We start from the raw sequence: 18,496 nt of genomic DNA on the forward strand, positions 1-18,496 counted from the left end.
TTCAGGAAACCTTACAAAATCTGTCTCTACCAAATCCATTTAATTTCACGGAGGCATTGTGTCACCCTAAGTTTAGATACATGCATCTGCAGCAGATAGAGACCCCTCCCTCTCTAGAAGGAAATAATGAAATCAAAATTGTGTATTTTTAGGAATAAAGTATTAAAGAAAAATGAGAAGATTTGGTACAAAAATTATTATTTTTTAATTACTACAGTAGCAGGATGCAGTGACACAACACACATCCATAATCCCAGCATCTAGGGAGGTTGAGGCAGAAGGATCATGAGTTCAAGGCCAGCAACTTAGCAAGGCAACTTAGCAAGGCCCCCAACAACTTAACAAGACCCTGCCTCAAAAAAAAAAAAAAAAAAAAAGGGCTAGAGATGTGGCTTAGTGGTTGAGTGCCCCTTGGTTCAATTTCTGGTACCAAAAAAAAAAAAAAAAAAAAAAAAAAATTACTATAGTAGCTGGGCACTGTGACACAGGTCTGTAATCCCAGTGACTCAGGAGGCTGAGACACGAAGATTGCAAGTTAGAGGCCAACATTGAGAACCTGTCTAAAAATAAAAATTAAATTAAAACGACTGGGAGTAGCTCAGTGGTAGTGTGCCCTTTCCTAGTACTGCCAACAAATAGTGAATATAGTTGCTAGAGGGCATTTAGAATTTAAAGACACTATTAAAGATCAATCTTGTAGCCTGACATGGAGGCGCATGCCTATAATTCCAGTGGCTTGGGAGGATGACAAGAGGATGGCGAGTTCAACGCCAGCCCCAGCAATGGCGAGACACTAAGCGACTCAGTGAGACCCTGTCTCTAAATAAAATGCAAAATAGGGCTAGGGATGTGGCTCAGTGGTCAAGTGCCCTGAGTTCAATCTCTGCTACCAAAAAAACAAACAAACAAACAAAAAACAACAACAAAAAAAAAAACAGGGCTGGGAATATGGCTCAGTAGTTGAGTGCCCCTGAATTCAATCCCCAGTACCAAAAAAAAAAAAAAAAAAAAATCAATCTTCTAAAATTGTCACCTAAGTCTCAACATGACTCTAAAATGCAGCCTAGGACAACCGTTACTGCTAAGCAGGACTGTGATCTCATTCCAGACAGCAGGTTTAGAAGTAGAGAAAAGGGTGCCTCCCCCAGCTGTACTCTGCTTCTCCACTGCAGAAGGCTCTAGACGCAGATATAGAATCCCATGCTGTCCCAAGAACCATCCCAGTGGTACACTGGTCAGAGTCCTCCTTGACTCCAAGATCAAACCAACCTTGCCTGTAGGGTCTTTGTCTCCTACCTGGGTCCAACTTCAGCTGAAACCAGATCTCCGATGGCCAAAGCTATCAGATAGGAGGGGACAGGCTGACACATCTGGAAGAAGAACTTATTTGGACCTCTCTTCTCCCAGGTACTTGCACTCATCACAGCTGTGAAGCCATCTGGGACCTGGCAACAGAAAAAGCTTATAGGGCCAACCCAGAGTCTCCTGTGACTAGCTTGAAGAATAGTGTGTCCATCGACCTGCACAGTGATACTAATAACCTAGAATCCATTTTAGAGAACACAAAGGCTTCAAGAAAGTAAACCTGTGCTAAATTTATGGGATTTAGAAAGCTATATAAAACTTCTGTAGGTAGAAGAGTTAAAGAGGATTCAATCTTTCAGAAGTACTACTGGATGGATAATAATTTGTCAACTAAAATGTAATCTGATAGGTCTGAAATTATATATATATATATATATATTTTTTTTTTTTTTTTTTTTTTAAACAGAGCGATCTCACTATGTTGCCCAGGCTGGCTTCTGCTTTGAACTCCAGTGTTCAAGCAATCCTTCTACCTCAGCCTCCCAAGTAGCTGCAACTACAGGTGCACATCACCATGCCAGGCTGAAATTATTTTCTGGTCCCTGAGGGCAGGTGCACCTAACCTTAATCTCCTTACCTCAACAAGAGCTGAATATTTGCATTTCACTGCAGGAGTGTCGAAGCAAGGGAAGAAAGCCCGATTTAGAACAGCTTGACCCTGGGTATAGACAAAAGGCTTCTTCTTTCCTGCTGTCTGCTCAGGAGACAACCAGCAAACCTAAAGGAACAGAAAAGCATTTTGGAACTGACATCCCTCAGAGGAACTCAGTCCAGCCAGACAAAAGAGCTGGCTGGCATGGGAAAATCTCAGGGAATTCTTCCAAGTAATTCAGGAGGCAAGAAGATTGTACATTTGAGGTCAGCCTTAGCAAGATCCAGACCGGCCTAGACAACTAAGTGAGAAGTGGTCTCAAAATTTAAAAAGGGGAGGGGGGCAGGGCTGAGGATATAGCTCACCCCTGGGTTCAATCTCCAGTACACACATATAAAAAAACCCTCAGGTAATTCTTAAAATCCTTCTGCCAGTTGATTGGGCTCTGACTGGAAAGTTCTCTTCTACTGTGTATTTACTCTCTCCTAAAATCCACACCATGGTATGACATCCTCTTCACAGGGCAGAACTACCACAAAGGATTCATTTCTTACTGCATCCCGGGGGTCATCTCAGGAATCCTACACCTAGCCCCTGATCCCGTCACTTTGTCTTCTTCCTGTGTTCTTCTTACTGTAGTAGTCAACACTGAAGCAACTGTATTGGGACTTGTCATGACACAGGAAAGCAGAACCAAACTATGAATCTATGAATTGGTGATTAACATGTGCTCTCTATTGCTGAAGCTTATCTTTTCAGCATAAATATATTTTATAAATTTTATATTGTATGATATTATTATTATTATTATTTTTTTTTTTTTGAGATGAACTCTTGCTATGTCCCCAGGCTGGCCTTAAACTCCTGGAGTCAAGCAATTCTCCTGCCATAACTTCCCAAGTGCCAGGACTAAAAGTATGCACCACAGTGCCTGATGACTATTGCGAGACAAGCACTCTACCGCTGAACTACATCCTCAGCCCCTTTTTAAAACTGTGAGACAGGGTCTGGCTACAGTGTCTAAGTAGGCCTCAAATTTGTGACCCTTCTGCCTCAACCCCTGCAAGTAGCTGGGATTACAGGCCTACACCACTGTGACCAGCACTCTTGATTGTTTTCTGTTAGCTCTTAAACCAAGGGGAAATCTGAATGATGATAAACCTAATTTCTGCCCACAGTAAAAGGTCACTTACAACATAGATATATCTAGGTGGGTGGGAGGGAATGTACAGCCATCCCACTCCTGCTTGCCTTGGCAGTAGGCTTTGCTACAGAGTGGTAGGAGACAGGCCTGGGCAGGTATAATGAATGGTTTCAAATACAGAAGCATTTGAAACCTATCTTCAAGAAAGCCACATTGGGATGTCAGATTTTTTTCTCTGCTTGAGTTTTTATTTGTAAATGTGAAAAATTTAGTCTCCTTCTAACAAACACAGTATAATATGGAAGTGGGGAGGTAACTTTGCAGTAGAGAAAACTGAGATATACTACTTCAGCTAGGCAACGGAGGTCAACATCAATAGTCAGAAATCATGGCAGTACTATGCAACCTCAATATGATGTGAGGAAACAGCATCTTACCTATGTGAATTTCTGCTCAAAAACCCATGATCCTAATTTAATCATGAGAAAAACATCAGATAAATTCCAGTGGAGGGTCACTCTATAATGTATCTGACCAACACTCCTCCAAACTGTCAAGGACATAAAAAACAAAGTTTGAAAAACTGTCCAGTGCCAAGAAAGATGTAAGGCTACACACCAGCTAACTATATGCGGTGTTCTGGATGGGATCCTAGAAGAGAAAAAGACATTAAGAACTAAGGAGGGCTGGGGGTATAGCTCAGTTGGTAGAGTGCTTGCCTTGCCCTGGGTTCAATCCCCAGCACCACAAAAAAAAAAAAAAAAAAAAAAAAAAAAAAATGAACTAAGGAAATGGAAAAAAACTATAGTTAATAATAATAATATACCAGTATTGGCTCATTAATTTTATCAGAAATGTCATACAAATGTAAAATGCTAATAGGAGAAATTGTGTGTATCGATGGGAACTCTGTACTATCTGCTCATTTTTTCTGTTTTAATCTATTTTTTAAAATAAAGTATATTAATTAAAAGATGAGTTAGCAATAAGAGTAAACACTCCTAAGAGTACTCACTATGTACCAGGTACTATACTGGTCTCTTACATAAAGACATCTCACTTAACTTTGTGAAGCAATTAAACTAGAGCCTGGCACATCTTAATAAGTACTGGCCATCATCCTCTTCACAAAATTCCTTTTTTATCATCTGCATGAGTTTTGGGGTTTCTTTTCTTTTTTTTTTTTTTTTTTTTTTGGAGACAGGGAGTTGCAATATTACACAGGATGAAAGGGTGACCTCAAACTTTCAATGCTCTTGCCTCGGCCCTCACTAATCAATGGTATTTCAGGCATGTTCCACTGTGCTGAGTTTTTGTTGTTGTTTTTTGGGTTTTTTTTTGACAATGGAATGAAGAAACCTGGCAGTTCATACATTATATAAAGTCATAAAGTCAGGGAGAGGGTCCTGGGGTGATTAATGTGAGAACCTTCATCAGAATGATAGTGAGGATCAGAGGGGAAGGAATACATACAAGTGCCGTTAATGCAGAACTTCACAGTGCAAAGGATAGCTCCTTGTAAAGCACAGACCTCTGCCATTATGTCTTAAATGAAATTCAATCCTGCCACTTTTAGTAGGCAAATTCAGGAGGGTTTAATTTTTCCATTCATCCTGTTTAATTTTTTGTTCCTGCCAAAAGGCAAGGAACCAGGATATAACAGAGGAACCAAAGACACTAAATAAAGGTTACATTTCTCCACAGGGCACTGGGGTTTTCTTTCTCCTCCTAGGCTAGTTTGCATCAAGTGCTTTGGACTTTCATTTTTCAAACAAGTCCTATCACAAGATTAATTTTTTTCCTCCAGTTGTGAACCACAAGAACAGAACTGCTCTTTGGGCCAGTTCTAAGAGCAAAGGGGAACTGCTAGCTAGATGAATAAGTTTCAACTGCCCACTGTAAAACTTGTAACCCACCCTGAAAAATAACTAGCAGCCACAGCCTAAGGCCACCAAGGAGTACCTGACTATAAAAAAGGTACACCACATAACCTTCCATCCTCAGATTTCCAATATTTGCTCCCAAAAATATAAGATTTGCGAGTCAACCAACAGTGAGAAGTCCAAGTTATTATAAAGCCTAGAACATTCTAATCCCACTTCTCACTTTCACTCAAACTCTTCTGTTAATCAAATCCAGAACTATGTAGGAGGAAACAAAACTAATTATCTGGGCTTCAAGCTTGTTTCAGCCTGTGGAACTAGAAGAGCACACAGAATAAAGGACAGAGTCAGCATCTGGCTAACTAACCAGCACTGTCCAGGGTCCCATAACACAGAAATAAAGTCCCTAGCTGACAATAGGACATAAATCCAAAAGTCCCATAACAGCATTAAGTTCGGTGTATGAACAGTTCGTTATCCAGAAAGGCACATGGAATACTGGATGTGGGGTATGTGATGAGAGGGAATGTGGGGTGATCTAGACAAGCCTCTACCGGGCCAGGGAGGAGAGGCAGGAAGGATAGTAGAAAGGCCAAGCGTAGTACATGGTGGCTGCAGACTCCAGGAGAGGAAAATCTGGGTCCAGGGAGTTCAGAGGGAACTGATGGTCACTAGGGGAACTGGGGGAGCTCCAGAGTAGCGCTGTGAAGCAATTAGACTACAGCCAACTTAACCAACTTAGCTCTTCCTTTCCCCTCCCTTGGGTTTGCGTGTCTCCAGGCGCGGCTCCGAGGCCGGAAGAGCGGCAGGAAGACACCGGGCAAGGCCAGGGACCAGGGCTGGACACCGGGGGGCGCACTCACCCCGGGTCCCTCTCCGACGCGGTAGGTGAGTACCACCTGGAAGCGCTCGGCCGTGTGGCAGGGCTGCGGGAAGTCCAAGCACAGGGCTTGGCCGTAATGCGAAAAGGGCAGCGTGTGGAAGGGCACGGGTTCTGTGGGCAGCTCCTCCGATTCGGGCCGCTCTCGCCGCAGCATTGCCGCCGTCACTTCGAGGCAGGGGTGCGAGTCGAGCCGCAGCTCGGTGGCGCCCTCCGGCAGGAGGCAGCGCAGATCCAGGATCGCAGTGCCATTCAGCCCCCGGCTCCCCGGGCCCGGCCCCGGCGGCCCGAACTCTGCCCGCAGGTCCAGGTGTAAGTGTAGTATCTCGAAGGCCCGGAAACTGGAGGCGGAGGCCACGTCCACTGCCTGGGCCGAGTGCAGCGGCCGCCGAGCTGCGCCGCCGGCCGGAGGCCCACAGCTAGCCATGGCCCAGTAGCGCCGTTGCTCGTTGCTCGACCGCGGGCAAAGCCGGCCGGCTCCGCTGGGGTCACGGGAAGCCACGCCTTGTGGCGACGCGCCGCCGCAGGCCACGCCCCCGCCCCGTCACGCCCCCTGGATCCGGCCGGGCCACGCCCTCTCCATGCTCCTCATAGCCCACTCTAATAGCTTCACACAGAGGCTTCAGCATTCTGGAAGGGAGTGGTGGGACCAACTTATTCCACTGGAATGTTACAGTTGACCGCGGGAGACACCCGTCTCTGCTGACACTTCCTGGTTCCTCATTTTCCACACAGGCAGCGGGATATGGGGACAGAGTCCTGGGTTTAAGGTCTAGTTCAAAATCTCATGCTGTGTGCTTGCTCGGCCAGTTATTAGGACTATGTGTGTCACCTTGGGGAAATTGTCCACGAAAGGTAAATCTTTCCGAATGTCTTTCTGTCTGCATCTGTAAAATAGGAGTCAGAATAGCTTTCTATTTCACGAGGTAGTGGTGAGAACTCAATCAGGCAAGGCGTCCAATACATTTGGTAAACAGCAAACACCTATATAGCTGCAAGGAATTTCACACCAGATCAAGGTTCGTCCCCTAAAGACATCAAGCACGCCTATCTCTCCGTCGTTGTGCAAAGGACAAGGAACCAGCACCGCACAGTTTGATGCTTGACTGTCCATTAAGTCACTTTTATTACTCTATATGGTACAATTTATAGAACTAGTTTATAGAACTGGTTTATACTTTGTTTCTCTTCTATACCAGTGGGTTGCAGTGGCCCTTCTGTGAATAGGAGCCAATCAGTTGTTTTACTGATTAGCTAGAAAATCAGATTTTTTAAAAAAGAACAATGTAGGCAGTTTTTCATAAAAGTAAATAATCTTATGTGTTTTGTAGGTTTTTTGTTGTGGTGGTGGTGCTAGATATGGAACCCAGGGCTTTGTGCATGCAAGGGAAGCACTCTACTAACTGAGCTATATTCCCAGCCCTGTGCTTTTTGTAGTTTTATAGAATTGAAATTTATCTTATGAAATGGTATTTAAGGAAAATAATTTTAAAGTCCTCATCAATTCAATACAATTTCCTTCCTTCCTTCCTTCCTCCCTCCCTCCCTCCCTCCAAAACCTTGGGACACTGCTTTTCTATAGCTTTGAACACAGTGCTTGGTACTTGTTAGACATTCAATACACCTATCTTGAATTTACTCAATCTCCATTTTGTTAAGTATCTACTCTATGCCAGCAGTGAAGCTGAGTGCTAGGAATACAACTGAGTGTGAAACACACCCATCCTTGTGGTGCTTACAGCCCAGATCATGCACAAGAGAGAGTCATGACAGCTGTATGTGCTGTGATATCATCAGGGAAGGAGAGAGTCCCCTGGAAGCACATGATAGTGACACTTAGAGTGATCTTTCCAGTAAATATTGCTGGAGGAAACGAATCTTATCCTTGGATATAGGGTAAAAAATTTTTGGAGTCATGATACTTCTCCATTTGGTTTTTTGATGTTGTTTTGTTTTTGATTTTCTTATACCAGGGATTGAACCCAGGGATGCTTAACCATTGAGCCACATCCTCAACCCTTTTTATTTCGAGACTCGATAAGTTGCTTTGGGCCTCACTAAGTTGCTGAGACTGGCTTTGAACTTGCAATCCTCCTGTTTCAGCCTCCCAAACTGCTGGAATTATAGGCGTGCACCACCACACCCAGCTCCATTTAGTTTAGACTAGGAATACGAGAAATTTTATTTCTGTTTCTTCTTCCTTGCATAGATCCCACAGTGTTTGGTTTGTCTCAGATGTTGCCTGGAGATGGCAGGGTAACAGCCACAGTATAGAGATTCAGGAAGCCTTCTCTGCTGAAAAGAGACCCTTAGGCACCACATGGGGCAAAAAGTGATAACTGAAAGGAAAAATGGACAAATCTACGATTATGGTTAGAGATTTCAACACTTGCCTTTCAGTGTTTGAAAGAGCAAGTGATAAAAAAATCAGTAAGAATACATGGACATGAACAATAGTATCAACCAGCTAGACCTAATTGTTATCTATAGAACAACATCAAGGGCTGGGGGTGTAGCTTCAGTGGTAAAGCACTTGCCAAGCATGTTCAAGACCCAGAGTTCAATACCCAGTACTGCCAAAAAAAAAAAAAAAATCTCAATACCCATTCTTTTCAATCATATGTAGAACATTCATCAAATATACCATATTCTGGGTCATTAAAAAAAAACTAACATATTAAAAAGAATAGAAATTATACAAAGTGTGTTTTTTCAGACCATAATAGAATTAAGCCAGAAAACAAAAGCAGAGAGATATCTGAAAAGTTCTCATACATTTGAAGATTTTAAAACAATCCATGGATCAAATAGGATGGGTCAATGCATTTAAAGGATATTTTAAATTAAATAAAATTTTAAAAATATAAAAATTTGTGGACTACACTAGTACAGTGCTTGTGGGAAATTTTATAATAATAAATAGTTGCATTAGAAGAAAAAATTCTCAAATCAATAATCGAAACTTCCTTTTTAAGAAGCTAAATAAAGCTGGGCATGGTGGCACGTCTGTAATCCCAGCTACTTGGTAGGATGAGGCAAGAGGACTGTTTGAGCCCATGAGTTTGAGACCAGCCTGGGCAACACAGATCCCATCCCAAAAAATAAAATAAAATAAAGAAATTATATACAGAGAGAAGACACAAATTACCCATATCAGGAACAAGAGAGAATTTTGGCATAAATCCATAAATATTAAAAGGATGCCCAAAAGGAAAATGACAGATAATTCTGTTCATAAATTTGACAACTTACACAAGTCCTCAAAGACAAAACCAAAACTCACTCAATTAGAAATTGATAATTAAAAGTCCTGCATCAATTAAAGAAATTGAGTTTGTACTTAAAAACCATTCAGTGAGGGGCTGGGGTTGTAGCTCAGCCATAGAGTGCTTGCTTAGCACATGCAAGATCCTGGGTTCAATCCTCAACACTGCATAAAAATAAATAAATAAAATAAAGACATTGTGTCCAACTACAACTAAAAAAAAAAAAATTCAGTGAAGATTGAACCCAGGGTCACTTTACCACTGAGCTACGTTCCCAGCCCTTTCTATTGTTTATTTTAAAACAGGCTCTTGGGTTGGGGATGTGGCTCCAGTGGTACCGCACTCATCTGGCATGCGTGAGGCAATGGGTTCGATCCTTAGCACCACATAAAAATAAAGATATTGTGTCCACCTAAGAAAACTAAAAAAAATAAATATTAAAAAAAATAAAATAAAATAAAAAACAGGCTCTTGATAAATTGCCCAGGTTGGCCTCAAACTTACCATCCTCTTGCCTCAGCCTCCTGAATCACTAGGATGACAGGCATGCCCAGCTCTGATGATTTCACTGATGAATAATGATGCCCACATGATTTATTTGATGAAGTCTATCAAACATTTAAGGAAGAAATGCCAATTACATACAATCTGTTCCAGAAAATAGAAGAGGTGAAAATTCATTTTAATGTCAGTATTATTCTAATACCAACACTAGACAAAGATATCTATCATTAAAAACTACAACCAATATCCTTCACAAATATAACTGTAAAAATCATCACCAAAATATTAACAAATCAAATCCAAAAACATATATGAAAGATAATACATTATTACTTAGTGGGGCATATTTGGGAATTTAAACCTGGTTCAGCCATTGAAAATCAATCATGTAATTTACCATGTTAACAAATTGAAGAAGAAAAACCAAGGGCTAGTATGTAGCTTAGCTCAGTGGTAGAGCACTTGTCTAGCATGTACAAGGCCTTGAATTTCACCCCCAGCTCTGCAAATAAAAAAAGAAAGAAAAGAGAAAAATAATGCACTAATCTCAATAGTTGCAGAAAAAGTATTTGAGAAAACCCATTCATGACCAAAACAAACAAATTGTTAAAATCCCTCGGCAAATTAAAAGGAAACTTCCTCAACCTTGTAAAGAGAATCTATAAAAATTCTATAAATATACTTAATGCTGAGGATGGAATACTCAATAATAATAGGAAATAAAGTTGGATGTTCTCTCTTACCACTCCTATTAATAATATACTTGAAGTTCAGGGCCACAAGGACAAATAAATAAATAAATAAAAGACACATACACTAGAAATAAATGAACTGTTTCCATTCCATAATATGATTATTATAGATAAATAACCTCAAAGAATCTAGAAAAATCTCAATCTAAAAAAGCTACTATAACTACTAATTGATTTCACCAAAATCAATAACTAAAAATAAGTTGGGGGGCTGGGGATGTGGCTCAAGTGGTAGCGCGCTCGCCTGGCATGCGTGCGGCCTGGGTTCGATCCTCAGCACCACATACAAACAAAGATGTTGTGTCCGCCAAATACTTAAAAAAAATAAATAATTCTCTCTCTCTCTCTCTCTCTCTCTCTCTCTCTCTCTCTCTCTCATTCTCTCTTAAAAAAAAAAAAAAAAAAGTTGGGCTGTGGGTGTAATTCAATGGGAAAATGCTTTCCTAGCATATATAAGGCCCTGTGTTTGATGCCCAGCCCTGAAAAAAAAAAAAAAAAAAAAAAAAAAGAATTGTATTTGTATTTACTAGCACTGAATAATGGAATTATTCTCCTTAATGGAATATGCTAGTTTATTTAGTGATGCCGGAATTGGGGCCTTGCACATGCTGGGCAAGCACTCTACCCCTGAGCTACACTCCAGCCTGCTAGGAGCCACAAGCTAATATATGATGTATGGCACCTTTGGTTGTAAAGTGACGCCAGCTAGCCACTGAGATATGATTATGTTAAGATTTACATTCATATGCAAATTGGGCTCCTGCTGTTCACCTTGGCCTGCTACCGGACTCAAGTTACGGGACTCCTGGAGAGTTCCCATTGGTTGGGGAAGGATAGTAGGAGGAAATTCCGGGGGAGGTCGCCCCCCCCCCCCCGTTCCGGGGGGAACGCGCGCCGGTAGACACCCGCGTGGGAGGACCGGGTTTGGCTTGCCGGCGCCTAGAGAGTATCGGCGGCTTTTTCAAAATAAAGTTTTGTTCCTGCTTGAGTGGCTCGTGATTCTGTGCCCAGCCAAAACTGCGGCATTTGGCGGCCCGTGCGGGGAACGCCTGAAGCTTAGAGGTGAGTAAAATTGCTCGCCCCTGAGGGAAGGCGACAAGATGGGTGACCATCTCAAAAAACAATGTGTTCTTGTTTTGATTTATTTTGTTTTTATTTCGAGCTCCCTAGCCCTAGAATTTTCTCAGGCGAACTGGGAAAAATGGTTGGCTCAAGGTTTGAAGTTATTCGGCCCTGAGAAAGAGAAAATCGATACAACCATTCTCTGCTCCGTTTTTGTTTCATTCTGCTTCGGCTTTGTTTTATCCTATCTTATTGGGTTACGTTACCTTTATAGTAGATTAGAATCCAGTAAAAAACAAACCGAAAAACTGTTAAATAAATTGTTAGAGCTCCAAACTATGGTAGAAAAAACGCTAGGTCAAGCAAAAGAGAAGGTCTCTCAAGCTAGTCAGACAGAGGAAAATTTAAAGAAAGCAAGCTTAGAGGAAAAGCAGCCATCAGGTGGAGAATTACAACAGGAGGTTGCTACTAACTCCGTTCTATCACCAGAGGGCATAACTCAACCAACAGCTCCATCTACCGCTGAGCGGCCCTCAACTCCCGTAGTTGATGGACGGAATTCTGAGGCAGGACCCCAAAGATTAGCATGCCCTGTACTTGAGCAGGCAGGAGGGCAACGAATTCACTGTGCTTTAGATTTCAAAACAATAAAGCAATTAAAGGAGGCTGTAACAACCTATGGGCCGCAAGCTCCCTTCACAATAAGCATGGTCGAATCTGTTACCAACTTGGACATGACACCAGCAGATTGGGCTAACATGTGTCGATCTGTGCTAAATGGAGGACAATATTTGTTATGGAAGGTTGCCAATGAGGAATTTTGCATGGAGACAGCTAGGCGAAATGCAGAAGCTGGTTACCCTCAAAGAAATATAGATATGCTATTGGGAAAGGGACCTTATGAGGGTCAAAGACAGCAAATTGAATATGACCCTGGCGTATACGCACAAATTGCTGTAGATGCAGTTAGGGCATGGAAAACTTTACAGGGGCATGGAGACTTACAAGGTCAATTATCTAAGGTAATACAAGGAACTAATGAACCTTACGCTGAATTTGTAGATAGACTTATTCAGTCAGCCTCTAGGATATTTGGAAATACAGAACAAGTAATGCCATTTATAAAACAACTGGCTTATGACCAAGCAAATCGTTGCTGCAGAGAGGTCATTAGACCATGGAGACATGAAGATTTAAACACATATATTAAATTATGTAGAGACATTAATGAACAAGGGCAAGTCTTAGCAGCAGTACAACAGGCTTTAGATGCCAGGCCAAAAACATGCTATAATTGTAATCAAACAGGACATTTTAAAAGGAGTTGCCCCATAAGAGGAGGGTTTAACAAAGCTGGGTATCAAAGGAATAGAATACCGGGTATTTGCCCACGATGCCATAGAGGGAAACATTGGGCTAATGAATGCCGCTCTCAAACCACCATAGAGGGTATTCCGTTGTCAAAAAACGGACAAGGACCAAGTGTTTACCCACGATATCGTGGAGAAAGGTATCAGGCTCCATTGCCAAAAAACGGACTAGAGGGCCCAATGCCCCGGGGCCCAAAATCACAAATATATGGGGCAATGGAGGAACCCAACAGCACCATCAAGGTAGTGCCCAGGACGCATTATCCATTAAATCCCTCATCAGACAAACTAGAGGGAGCGCAGGGCTGGACATCTGCTCCTCTGCCAGAGCAGTAATAACTCCAGAGATGGGAGTTCAAATCATTCCCACAGGAGTAAAAGGACCTCTTCCCCAGGGAACAGTAGGCTTATTATTGGGATGCAGTTCTTCTACACTAAAAGGACTTATGATAAGTCCTGGGGTAATTGATCCCGATTATGAGGGTGAAATAAAAATTATAGCTAGTTCTCCAAGAGGTATATCAGTAATTTCACCAGGAGATAGAATAGCACAGTTATTAATAATACCCAGCCTGCATGATAAATTTTCCAGTTGTAATGTAGAAAGAGGTTCCAAGGGATTAGGCTCCACAGGTGTAGATTGGGCTATGCTGTCTTTAAATTTAGATTCTCGCCCAATGCTAAAATTAAATATTCAAGGACATGACTTTAATGGGCTGCTGGACACAGGAGCTGACCTTAGTGTCATCTCTCATCAAGAATGGCCAAAACATTGGCCATTACAACAAGCCACTCAAACGCTTCGAGGCCTAGGAGTGGCGACTAATCCCGATAGAAGCGCAATGGTATTAGATTGGAGGGATCCTGAAGGATGTGAAGGAACTATACAGCCCTATGTATTGGATCATCTTCCTGTAAATTTATGGGGACGAGATGTCCTAGATCAATTAGGATTGACATTAACAAATAACATCAATCCTAACGCGCCCACTACTAGGGCTAAACAAGGCTTTAGGAAAGAAAAAAGATTAAGAGAACAAGAACAAGGTATGACAGCACCTATTCAAATAGATCAAGAAATAAATAGACATGAATTGGGTTTTCAGAAAGGGCCACTGAGACAATCAAAATTACTTGGAAATCAGAAAGACCAGTGTGGGTTCCTCAGTGGCCCCTGACTAAAGAAAAGATACAAGTAGCCCATGACTTGGTCAGACAACAATTAGCGGAAGGACACATACAACCTTCCGTATACCCCCATAATACTCCCATTTTTGTCATTAAAAAGAAATCTGGTAAATGGAGATTATTACAAGATTTAAGAGCCATTAATAATGAGATGGTTATTATGGGACCTGCTCAATCAGGGATTCCTCAATTGTCTGCTTTACCAAAAACCTGGCATGTTTTAGCTATAGATATTAAAGATTGTTTCTTTTCAATTCCAATTCATCCCGAGGATAGTCCACATTTTGCATTTACTATCCCTGCACTGAATCATGAAGGTCCTGATCAGAGATATGAATGGAAAGTACTCCCTCAAGGGATGGCTAACAGCCCAACTATGTGTCAAATTTATGTTAATAAAGCAATCCAGCCACTTAGAAATCAAAATCCTGAACTACAAATATTTCACTATATGGATGATGTGTTATTGGCACATAAAGATAAAAACACATTACTAGAATGTTATGCCACACTTACAAACTTATTGAAAAATTATAATCTAGAGATAGCAATAAAGTACAATTAAATCTTCCAATTAATTATTTAGGAGTTCTATTATCCTCAACCATGGTCCGTCCACCAAAAATTCAAATACGAGTAGATCAACTCAAATCACTTAATGACTTTCAAAAGTTATTGGGAGACATAAATTGGATAAGGCCTTATCTAGGCATACCAACAGGAGAGTTAGGACCTTTATTTGATATTCTAAAAGGTCCATCAGATCCAAATTCACCCCGCATGTTAACGCCTGAAGCAAGAAAAACATTAAAAATCATTGAAACATATATGGAAAATATGCATTTGGATAGAATTGATATAAGTTTGCCTTTATTATTTATTGTACTACCAACAAAAAATATTCCTACAGGAGTGTTTTGGCAGGAAGGTCCATTATTGTGGATACATTTATCTTATTCTCCTAACACTATTCTTACTAGATATCCTGAGGCTGTTGGACAATTAATACTCAAAGGAATAAAAGCAGCAAAGGGAGTGTTTGGGATTTCTCCCAATAAAATTATTACTCCATATACTATGGATCAAATTGATGAGTTAGCCAATGAGTTAAATACTTGGGCAATAATCATGTGTAAAACTAGTGTTTCATTTGATAATCACTTACCATCTAATCCTTTGTTGTCTTTTTGGTCTAAGCATCCTGTAGTTTTTCCAAAAATGACAAGAAAAACCCCTATCATAAATGCTCCAAATATATTCACTGATGGGTCAAACAATGGTACAGCAGCAGTAGTTACTCCTGATCAAACTTTTACATTTTTAGTACCCAAACAATCAGCTCAAAAGGTAGAGCTTAATGCAGTATTACAAGCTTTTATGATGTTTAAAGATTCTGTATTTAATTTATTTTCTGATAGTCAGTATGTAGTTAATGCTATAGTATCCCTTGAAGATGCTGGTAGGATTTCACCTTCTTCTACTGTTTTCTCTTTGTTTTCCGCTATACAAAGTCTAATCTGGGACCGAAAAGATCCATTCTTTATAGGTCATATCAGGGCACATACAGGATTGCCTGGAGCCCTTAGTATGGGCAATGAACTAGCAGATAAATCTACACATGACATACATATTTTCTCCACAGTAGAAGAAGCTATAAATTTTCATAAAAGATTCCATGTCAATACTAATACTTTACAAAAGTGTTTTAAAATAACTAAAGAACAAGCCAGACATATAATAAAACAATGTCAAAATTGTGTGACATTTTTACCACAAGTTAATCTTGGAGTCAATCCTAGAGGACTGATACCTAACCATATTTGGCAGATGGACGTCACACACTTGCCAGAATTTGGAAAATTAAAATATTTACATGTTACAGTTGATACTTCTTCCGGATTTTTGATGGGCTCCCTTCATGCCGGAGAAAAAACTAAAGATGTTATAGCTCATTGCTTACAAAATTTTGCCACTGTGGGCGTTCCAAAACAGTTAAAAACGGACAATGGTCCTGGTTATATTTCCACCTCTTTTAAACAATTTTGCTCATCATTTGGCATTACTCACATAACAGGAATTCCATACAATCCACAAGGACAAGGCATAGTTGAAAGAGCTCATCAAACTATTAAAATGTACTTATTAAAACAAAAGGAGGGAATTGGAAAGGGGTATATATCCCCCAAAGATAAACTTAAAATAACCCTTTTTACTCTAAACTTTTTAAATTTGGATTCATCGGGACTTAGTGCTGCGGAAAGACATTTGTACCCAAAAAATGTACATAAGCCTAAGGTACTTTCGAAAGATATTCTAACAGGACAATGGAAAGGCCCGGATCCAGTGATAGTCTGGAATCGGGGCGCTGTCTGTGTTTTCCCACAGGATGAACAGCAACCGATTTGGATTCCAGAGAGATTAACTAAAACAATTTCTACAGAAAAAGAAGATGATTTGACTCAAATCCATAACAGCTGACATCCAGAGCTCCAGCTTGGCTATTCTTACATCTGCGACAGTGATTAACCAAGGTGTTTTTTTTTTTTTCAATATCTATTTTATTATTGCATTTTTCCCACATCATAAAGTTCTATTTTAATTTTGAGCTCATACAAACCTAGGTTAATGTTTTTCTGATCAGTTTTATTTTTTGACTGTGTTTTATTTTTTTGACTGTGGAGTTTTTAAACATTGCAATGGAGATTTCACCTAGGTATAGTTACAAGGCCTTTATTTACTATTGTCTTATGTGTTGTATGTTGTGTGCACACTTCTGTTTTGTGTTGTATGTCTGTATGTGTGTATGTCCATATTTCTTATATGAGGAGCGCTCATGAAAAAATGGATCCGAATTTTTTCTTTATTCACGTGATTTATATGGTTTAATTTAAATTAGGTGAACAGCTGTTAATGATTGTTTTTAAAGATGGTTAACAGATCTGTTTGTTTACTAATTTAAATTAGGTAAACAGCTGTTAAGGATTGTTTTTAAAAAAGTTTAACAGATCTGCTTGTTTACTTTCACCTTTCCTTTTCATTATATTTAATAATTCTGTTCAGGATAATGTCTCTTTAGCATCATTGCCAGAATTTCCATCTCCATCCCAATTCCGGTGAAGACTGAGATAAAACCAAACTACAGCTTCTATGATAGCTATCACAGTAAACTGTATAAACTGATGCATCAATGAATATAACTCAACAAGTAATGCTCAATCAAGGACTTGATTTACTTTGGGAGAAAATGGACATATTGATAGACTCCTCCAATTTGAACTGCTTGCAGAACTTGCCTGGACTATATATCAGTTACATACATTGTGAAATATCATCTGGTACACCGAATTGTGGTACTGCTGGCATGTCTTTGCTGATGGTGTCACCAGTGATGCAATTTCCTTGCCAGCTCACCCCATGTTTATTGTGGTAATACTGGCATATCTTTGCTGATGGTGTCACCAGTGACGCAATTTTTCCAAAGGAGCCATCAATTGGCTTGGTGTCGTGGCATTTCTGTATCCTCCTCCCTTCTACTAGTGATGGTCTAAAATTTGGGGGCCAACAGAGGTGAGGCAAGAACCTCACTCCCCCACTGGTGCATAGGCCTATCCACAAGCATGGCTGAATGCTGGACCGGTAGTCAGTGACGGGTTGATCTGATTACAGTGGATTCAACCTAAGACAGGAAGCTGACGCCTAAATGTCAGTTCTCCCATGACGGGTAAGAACCATATGTTAAATTGGACAACCTACCAGGCACGGTCCCTAGCCACATTGCTTGTTGCTTAATTAAACAGAAGGGGGCAGATGCTAGGAGCCACAAGCTAATATACGATGTATGGCACCTTTGGTTGTAAAGTGACACCAGCTAGCCACTGAGATATGATTATGTTAAGATTTACATTCATATGCAAATTGGGCTCCTGCTGTTCACCTTGGCCTGCTACCGGACTCAAGTTACGGGACTCCTGGAGAGTTCCCATTGGTTGGGGAAGGATAGTAGGAGGAAATTCCGGGGGAGGTCGGGCCCCCCGGTTCCGGGGGAACGCGCGCTGGTAGACGCCCGCGTGGGAGGACCGGGTTTGGCTTGCCGGCGCCTAGAGAGTATCGGCGGCTTTTTCAAAATAAAGTTTTGTTCCTGCTTGAGTGGCTCGTGATTCTGTGCCCAGCCAAAACTGCGGCACCAGCCCTTAACAATAGAATTGAAAATTTTAAAACCAACACTATTTACAGAAGCATGCCCCAAAATGAAATATCTAACAAATTACATGCAGGATCAGAATGCTAAAAATTACAAAACATGATGAAACTCAAACCCAGTAAAAATCCCATCAGGCTTTTTTTTTTTTTTTTTTTTTGTAGATATCAACAAGTTCATTGTAAAATTTACAAGGAAAAGCGAAGGGACAAAGAAGAACGAAATCAGAGGACTCATACTACCAATACCAAAATTTACTGTAAAGCTATAGTGTGGTACTAATTATAGGCAG

At 40.7% G+C, this 18,496-nt stretch overlaps 1 protein-coding gene across 2 annotated transcripts in view; it reads right to left on the minus strand.

The window, feature by feature from the left end:
- RNPEP (arginyl aminopeptidase) overlaps positions 1-6,400 on the minus strand; it is a 29,830-nt gene extending 23,430 nt beyond the window's left edge. Inside the window, exons 1-3 of one of the 2 annotated variants that reach the window (XM_081297715.1) lie at positions 5,848-6,400; positions 1,943-2,083; positions 1,297-1,445 (exon numbers count right to left, since the gene is read on the minus strand). In XM_081297715.1, coding sequence (XP_081153841.1) covers positions 1,297-1,445; positions 1,943-2,083; positions 5,848-6,291 — 734 coding nt within the window. In that variant the 5' untranslated portion in view covers positions 6,292-6,400. The remainder of the gene's footprint in view (positions 1-1,296; positions 1,446-1,942; positions 2,084-5,847) is intronic. The other variant, XM_081297716.1, reaches the window with a different exon arrangement.
- Positions 6,401-18,496: the final 12,096 nt, after the last annotated feature.

Source organism: Spermophilus citellus, assembly GCF_964194105.1.
Source record: "Spermophilus citellus genome assembly, chromosome: 6".
In the NCBI taxonomy this organism is placed as follows: domain Eukaryota; kingdom Metazoa; phylum Chordata; class Mammalia; order Rodentia; family Sciuridae; genus Spermophilus; species Spermophilus citellus.